Source organism: Henckelia pumila, unplaced genomic scaffold, assembly GCF_033568475.1.
Source record: "Henckelia pumila isolate YLH828 unplaced genomic scaffold, ASM3356847v2 CTG_80:::fragment_1, whole genome shotgun sequence".
In the NCBI taxonomy this organism is placed as follows: Eukaryota; Viridiplantae; Streptophyta; class Magnoliopsida; order Lamiales; family Gesneriaceae; genus Henckelia; species Henckelia pumila.
In genome coordinates this window covers 331,301-340,101 of record NW_027331883.1, presented here as the reverse complement: position 1 = coordinate 340,101, position 8,801 = coordinate 331,301, and the positions used below count along the sequence as shown (strand labels likewise).

At 32.6% G+C, this 8,801-nt stretch overlaps 1 protein-coding gene across 1 annotated transcript; it reads left to right on the top strand.

The window, feature by feature from the left end:
- Positions 1 to 353: 353 nt before the first annotated feature.
- Positions 354 to 7,202, top strand: LOC140873743 (uncharacterized). Its single transcript, XM_073276978.1, has 10 exons — positions 354 to 488; positions 2,149 to 2,208; positions 2,300 to 2,339; positions 3,461 to 3,639; positions 3,748 to 3,786; positions 3,903 to 3,989; positions 4,066 to 4,126; positions 5,133 to 5,257; positions 6,707 to 6,798; positions 6,887 to 7,202. The coding sequence occupies exons 1-10, from the start codon at positions 441 to 443 to the stop codon at positions 6,999 to 7,001; spliced, it is 846 nt and encodes a 281-aa protein (XP_073133079.1). The 5' UTR covers positions 354 to 440; the 3' UTR covers positions 7,002 to 7,202.
- Positions 7,203 to 8,801: the final 1,599 nt, after the last annotated feature.

The following is an 8,801-nucleotide window of genomic DNA, read 5'->3' as shown; positions in this document are numbered from 1 at the left end:
ATTTTCTAAATTTCAATTATTATTCTAAGCTGTAATATTTTTTAGTATTAATATTATACATCTGTAAAACTATAGGTTTTCACCACTTTGCATTGGATCAACATCCGGACCCTCCACGTCTAATTTGGTTATGTGGCCAATAAAATACCGGCACGTATGCAGATGGCGGTATGAAACCACGCCGTACGCTTAAATAAACCAAGGGATGCTTGCGAAATTATCAAATTACCACCGCGTACTTCATTGAGAACGGTATATTCGACACGAGTTCCGAGGACAAATTTGGTAAATAAAGTTTATAAATTAATAATTAACAATAATAATAATAAAATTATAAATATAAAACCCTTGAGAAGAAACGAAAATATTGAAGAACGAAGTATTCATTTTAATCCCGTGATCTGCATATTGTCCGCTCCGATCCCAACCCCTCGGCGTCAATGGCCGCGCCATTCTTTTCAACACCTTTTCAACCTTTTGTTTATCAGGTAGTGTTATTATTTATTTATGCGTAGAATGTGTGAATTTTGATGTGAGAATGGTTATTTTATCTACGATTGTGAGTTATGCACCTGTTGGTTTGAATTTTTTGGGTCAATCATCTTAATTGCACGTGTTTTCGATGATTCTGAGGGAATTTACTGACAGCTGCTAAGACTTGCTTTCTCTTTTTAGTGAAGGTTTGATGATGTAAGTATTCTTCTAGAATGTAGGTGTGTTTTCTAAGCTTGTCAGTCATTCTGTGATTTCTGTCGTTGAGGGATGTTGTGGGATAGCAATATCAGTTTGAGCACTGTTGAATTAAATTTTTTAGTAAGGGTTTGTGAGAATATGCTTCAAATTAGCTGGCATTCTTCCAGTGGACTTAATTTTCTGTGCGTATCTCTCTTCGCAGTTGTTTAACTGTGAGAGTCTGTTTCATTGTTCATTGATAGACAACTAAATGCGGTGATTACTTACAACGAAGCATGCCTAGCACTTAGCCGGCAAAACTAGATGTTTGCGTGTTGTGGCATTATGCTAGGACACTCCGATTACACTACATGCTACTACAAATGCTAGATAACAGAGACAGTGGTGAAGTGTTTCAAATTTCCTTGTGATGAATTGGGGGCACATTTACATTAGAATTATTGCCACATGGAGATATTACCGAATGAATCTTGACTTTGTGCTTACTTTGATTCCATGATTTTGAATTTTGATGGTGGGTGCTGAATTGGAAATCGTTTCTATTATAACTGCCTTGTCACCTAATGAGTCTGGTTATAATACTAATAAAGTAAGAGATGTGTAATCAATTTTGAACTTGTAATATTATTCGGTGAGTGATGCAAAGATTATATCTTTCTGACTGTTATTGCCTTTGTATAAAGCAAAGGAGAATGGAAAATGAAGAAATAGTGAAGACAGGAATTCAATAAAAAGCGTTTCTTCTTTGGAGTATTTGTTCTTGCTCAAAGTCGAGAAACTTAGAGTAATAAATGCATTTGAATTTTCAATTTAGAGATTGGTAATATTTGCAGGTACTATACTCGTTATTGATTATAGGTAGGCCAACTATTTCACAAGGGATTTGGTAAAAGGATATCATAACAATTAACAAGTGATATAGGATTATTTGAAATGGCATTGGTCCTTTTTTGGGATGTTTATTTCATGGCGCGTTTTTATGTGGACTAAATATTTTTGGCTAATTTAAGGTACTAATACTATTAACTGATTTCAAGTTTTGTGGGCTTGGTGTATCTTTTGTATTAAAGCGGTGTTTCATAATTTATACATGTACGCATGCGTTGACAATTTGATTACATGATTGCCGTTCATTGTAGAAAATTTAATTTGAATATTTATAGGAATGGCGAAAAAAGAGGTTCTTCATTCCCGGATCATTCCCTCAGGCCATCTGTTGTTTCAGGGCTTTGATATAAAAACCGTTTTAGTGGAAGACCATGTGCTTATTGTGCCTGTTATGCACTTGCTTGTAAATATGAAACCATTGGTTTGGGACGCAAGGAAAACACATATGTTCCTGTAGAATGTGAAAAAACAGCCAAGTTGTCTTACTTGTAGTTCTATAACCGACTCAGCTTTCCTTTTTCATTTGGAGCTTACTTCATCGCGCATGTTTAAATATTGTTGTTTCAGAGCCCACAAGATGCTGTAACACCTTTTCAGATTTTGGGCGGCGAAGCTCAGATAGTTCAGGTAATTGTAAAATGTCTATATTTACTCTGTTGTTACAGAAGAAACTTCACATTTAATTTAGTCGGCGTTCTCTTTTTCTTCTCCTCTCTAGATCATGTTGAAGCCACAAGAAAAGATTATTGCGAAGCCTGGTATGCTGTTACTTCTCTTCTGTTGGTAGTGCAATCACATGGTAGTTCAAGCTCAATGGGTGTACTTTCTCTTACTTGAGGTCTTCCATGTACTTGCCTAAAATTATGCATACCCAATTTTATTCCTGGCCCTAATATTTCACCTTTCTGCAAAGTTTTGTTGGTAAGGACGCCATATCAAACTTAAGATATTTTCATATTGAAGTTTATTTACTCAAAATTTGTGTTTTGATATTTGTTAAGCAGATTCAATTCTGTAGGGTTGTATTCACATTGTGAAATATATTAACATATCTTAACTTTCGTTCAACATGATTAAAGTAATGCATTTTCATCATCGAATCTGATTTTAGTCAGAAAAGGTGGATTAATTAGGAAATGATTGAATCTGTTCATCATGTACAAGGTTGTTGATCGAGTGGCTCCCAAATTTTAATTTAGAATTTAATAAAGTATATCCTTTACTAGCTTAAAAGTTTGCTTTTTGGCTACATACACGATTTTTGTGAACTTGTGGCTGTAAGATTAACTTATTATGTTTATATGCTTCTCAGTCATTTCCACGTATTGAGAATTCGCATGTTAAAGTATTGATCTCTGTGTGGGATGATGAAAATTTGGATTATCTTCATTTCACTTTCTCCAGTCAGCCATTATGTTTTTTTCATTTTCATCCTTTCTTTCATGGCCCTCTCTCTTCGCAAAAAGAGATGAATGCAACTTCGTTATGTCTGCCAAGGTTATCATATCTCCTTCGTCATGTTGCATTGCTGCATTGAAACTGATTAGAATTGGTTCCATTAGAAGAGAATGAAAATGAGCAGACTAATCAAATACCCCAAACCTGAGCAAGGGTTAGAATGTACTTTTGTGTATGGTACAGCACAGCTTTCATCATAAACGAGACTTGCACAATTGTATTATCAGCCCTTTTTAGTTTATAATTCAATTTTTCGGAAAAATAATTCTGTTTGAAAGATGCTTGTTTGCATTTGGTCATTCTAAAAAACTTTTGGTGTAAACATAATAGTACTGCTGCTAATTTTTTTAATGTAATTGTTTAACTTATTTTCTGTAATCATTTTGCAGCGCATTGCTTATATTAGATTGATCTGTTGCAGGTTCCATGTGCTACATGTCTGGTTCTATCCAAATGGAAAATGTCTATATGCCTGAAAATGAAGCATTTGTATGGCAGTGGCTTTTTGGAAAGACTGTTACAAGCATCGTTCTTCACAATATTGGTTTGACAGATGGATTTGTGGGAATAGCTGCACCAACTCTATCGAGAATTCTCCCGGTCTGTTTTATCATCAAGAAATTATTTGCTGGGGAATGATGTTGTTTGTTAGAATTAGCACAATACTCTGTTCGGTTTTTCTTTTTCTGATATGTGTTTGATATGCAGATTGATTTGGCATTATTTGGTGGTGAAATGCTGTGTCAGGTATGGATTATTTAATCTGATGTGGATTTGAATATCTCTTGCCTAATCTCCTTCCTTTTTATTGGACAAATTCTGCTTATTGATTGATAGTATAACTTGACTTGCTGCATTTGTAGCCAGATGCATTTCTTTGCTCGATTAATGATGTCAAAGTGAATAATACAGTTGATCCGAGGGCACGCAATGTTATTACTAGTGCTGAGGTGAGGTGGCTTGTTTTCTTGCCTTTTAAGCTTATTGTATGTCACTCATATGACAAATAGGATTCACAACTGGCAGGGATTTTTAAGGCAAAAAATATCTGGCCGAGGACTTGCATTCGTAACCGGTGGTGGTTCTGGTATGCCTCTCTAAATTGCAATTGTTTCAATGAGAATAAGGTTTTTCAAGGAATTGTAGCCTTCCCACTCCGTATGATGAAGTTGTTTGAATCTAGTCGATGTGAAATTTATATTCTTTGACAGTTTTGGTCCTCCCGATTCTCCTTTATGGAAAGATTATTAAGTTATTCACGCATTATCCGAAGTGACAACTACAAATAGTTGACTCCTGACATCCCTGCCCTGAACTAATTGTGTACGAGAGATAAAGAGGGAGCAAGATGATAATTAAATTAAGTGGTGATGTTGTCTTTGAGCTCATCAGTCACATCTGCTGGATAGCTAGACTCAAACTGTTGGGACTTGGGAGGAAAATGTTACAAACGTGACTTAATCATGGCTAAAACTTTTGGCTGACATATTTGTATGTTGAGAACAGTGAAGTGTTTCAGCTTCTGTTTTAACCTTAAACCGGTTTTGTTCTTTGAGAAAGCCTGATATATTATCCAGTAACTCAATGACATGTAAGTCTGCACTAAATTTAGAATTTGATTACTTTTTAGAGTTGGTCTTTTTGCACAATAAATTAGGAGAGATCTTGACTTTTTTGGTTAAAAAAATTAATAATAAAATAAAATCAGAAGAAGTCTAGCATTTCTTAAGCTTGTACCAACTTGATTTGATGTCAATTTATTTTAAGGAATAGAAACATGACTTCGTATCCCAGATTACTGATTTTGGATGATAGTGAATCAAACTGAAGTCATTCAATTATGAATATTATGTTTTTTACATGAAGAATTTTATTTCTCGTTAAGAACTTTGGTATAGGCCAACTCCATTTCAATGCACAAGAATGAAGACTGATTTTATTTGAGAGGCTTTTTAGTTTTCTGGTCGTTACGTTCAACTCGATATTGCTATATGGAAGAGGCAATTATAGTATTGACAAATCTTAGTGTAATTGCTTAGGTTCTGTTCCTGTGGCTTTTGTCTAATTGTTGTCCCTTGCCTGCTGGTTTTCAGTCGTGCAGAAGAATCTTGAGGTGGGAGAAGTGCTCGCAGTTGATGTGTCGAGCATTGTTGCAGTTTCAGGATCGGTCAATGTACAAATAAAGTATAATGGTCCTATGAGAAGGGTGATTTTTGGGGTGAGTATTATTTGCATCATTTCCTGTAGCCTGAATTTTTTTGGATGACATTGATTTGTTTATTTCCAAGTTTTTGCTTTCTCTACTTCAATTGAAACAAGTAGAACCTTAACCAGTAATATTCTTGAAACAAACCTTAGAAAATAACCTTAGAGAAAGCAAAAACTTGGTCATGCCACATGTTTTCTTCACAAGCTTCCTCAATATGATTAATCATTGATGCTGAAGGGGGTATTGCTTTGCCTCCTAAAATATTCCCTACTCTAAAATTATTCTTTATTTTCCTTTGTTGTTGAAATATATGCCATCACATGGATGAAACAGGAACAAGATTTGGTTGTAAGGAGGTTGTGGTGAATACAGAAGGCAGAGATAGGCATTATCAGGATTATTTTTAATTATGAAAACATTACTAGAAAGCATTATCTTTTCACTATTTTAGATTTTGTACGTCCGGGTTCAGTCTCTTTGTCGTGCTCAATTGTTGATAGTGTTTGGCATGAGGTTGCAGCAGGACTCAGAAGTATGTGGATAGATATGAAGTTTATTATTCTATGAAATTGAGCCCGGGAGATTATTTCGAGAGAATAGCTTACAACTTACGACTGCTTTGCAAATTACTGTACTGTGGTAGCGAGGATACCATGCAGCTTTAATAACTTAAACATGATGCTTAATGTCACTGGAATTCTATATAACTTAGTGTGTGGCTATGCATCAACAACAAAACCTCCGGTTTAAAACTTCTCTTATTACATAATTCGGACATCATTTGAATGTTACATCAATCCAACTCCATACAGAAAGTAAGTGGATTAGGTTAAATATAATGTGAATGCCTTCAGATTCTTGGTTAAGGTTGTGATAGCTATTTGTATATCAGTACATGCACCACTATGAGTTGCCCTGGGTGATATGAATTTTCTGAAGTGTAATTCCGAGCAAATGTTTTCTGAAGTTGTCAGAACTTGTTAGTTCGAGAATGATTTTGAGACATACTTGTCTTTCTCCAGATTTCAAGTTTTCCTTGTTGCCTGTTCTTTATTGTTTGATGAACAAGACTAGGTTTTTCATTCATATTTATTTAGTTCTCATGCTACTTTTACTTTTCATACTATGTTTCTGACACTAGTTGAAAGCAATTTTCTTCAGATACATTCCGTTTGCCCACCTATTTTCCTCACGCTTCTGTACCAGTACCATTTGATTTTCCATTTCCTGTTTCATGATCATGAATGTAGCAGGATGGTTTTTGTCCTAAATAAATTAAAAATGATTTGGATTGGATATATACATGCATGCCTTATGGGACATGATATAAAATAAAATGCTGAAATAGAAGATAAAAATTGTTGTAGCCTGCATATTTTCCATTTCACGTGAAGATATTGTAATTTCTATTCTATGTTTTCGAAGCGCTGTTAATTAGTCACACATCTATCTATTCAGGGCGACAATCTAGTAACAGCTGTTCTAACTGGTCCCGGTATCGTGTTCATCCAAAGCATGCCCTTCCATCGGCTCTCTCAGCGCGTTGCTAGGTAATCTCGATATCTGCTCAATTCCTTGCACCTAATCACCTGCTAACTTTCCGTTCAGTTATTGAGTTGCTTGGTTTCTGTTTCACAGGGCTGTTACATCTCCAAATATGAGGGACAATCCAAAGTTTCTCTTGCAGATAGCAATCTTTTTCTTTATTGCTTATGTTGTAGTTGTGTCATCGCTAATATTGACGGACATATGATATGGGTTCCAATTATTTCGATTCCTTCGACTTATTTTTCCTTTACTTCAAATCTCATTGTTTGTTGGAATTAGATTAATGTTTAAAGATTTTAGAAATAGATAAACATGGTTATAATTAGAAATAGTTTTCGTACGAAAATTGTATCGTATATATTATGATTTATGGCAATGTAAAGATTATAAAAATGTGTGGTTTGCTGTTTTATTGTCTTTTCTTTTTGTTTAATATTAAGTATTTTAACTTCAAGGTCGAAGTTGAGCATAACTTGTCTGGTGTGAACTCAAGTATCGGATAATTTATGGTTCAAGTTCGTGAATGATTTAATTTTATTATTCTTAGGAAATATTGAGAAATATCATAAAACGTGTCATGAAAGTGACTAGGGGTGTTCATTTAATCCGAACCGAAATTCATCCGAAATACGAAACCGAAAACCGAATTGAATTTCACGGTTCGGTTAAAAACCGAAAAAAATTTGGTTTTTCGGTTTGAATTTCGGTTCAATCGAATTTTTAGTTTTTTAATTTTTATTTGTTTATTTATTATTTATTTAATATTGATAAAAATAAATAAAAACTAGTTTTAAAATATAAAATTGATTTTTTTAAAAAAATTGATTTTCAGTTCGGTTGACCGAACCAAAAAAAAATGAACCGAAAATTCGAAAAACTAAAAAAGAAAAACCGAACAGAATTTACCTTTTAATTTTCGGTTCAAATCGAATTTTTAATTTTGAATCGATTCGGATGGTTAATCAAATTGTAAACACATCTAACGGTGACCGTGGTGGGTTTCATCAATCATTGAAAAATTGATGATCAGCTTTTTCTAAACATTATCCAAGATACGGTTTATGAGAAACTAATTTGATATTGTATTTTTCTTGTAGGTTAAGCAATTTTTATATTATTTTTAAGATAGATATGAATAACATTAGATACTAATAGCAACCATGTGTTCACAAAATATTAAAATAAATTTAGTAGAGTTTTATATAACTTTAAACAATAAAATCATGATTTTTGGTTTAAAAAAAATAGTTTTCGGTGATTTTGTGAATCGTGACAAGAAAAAATGTGAAAAATAATTTTAAAAAAAAAGAGTTAAAAAAGTGTAAAAAATAAACAAATTAAGGATATTTCTGAAAATTAAAAAATGTTTCACCAAAAATTAGTTAAATCAGGGGATCCTGGTTTATTAATAGTATAAATATAAAAAATTTAATTCATTTTAAAGATATTTCATATTTACTTATTTAAAATATCATTTCAAAAATAATTACTTATCTTATTTCTGTAATAATAGGATTAAAATTTTTTAAATAATTTATAAAAAATATTCATAAATAAAATAAAATAATATAATAAAAACGTAATTATAATTTTAAATAAAATTTCATTAATGAGATGTTCTACTTTTATTAGATGGAATAAGATAGCAAGATCATGAATTATGAGCAAAATCAACTTTACCAAATATATGATAATACCTCTTTTAAAAAATATATATATGATAATACAAATCCAAAATAAATAAAGAATAATCCAATTAAATTATTCAACCAAAAAATTTTGGATTTTTGTCCGGAAGAATATCCGGAACTTATTGAGGTAAAAACAAAATAATAATTTTTTTTATTAATCAATTATTGTTGTAAAAAGTAAAATTTATAAAACTCAAAAACTCAAAATATTTTCAAACTCCACACTTTAAATTTATTCTCTCAAATTCAATTGTATTTTTCATCACAAATGAAGACCTATTTATAGATCCACATTTGAGATTATTCCAAAAATA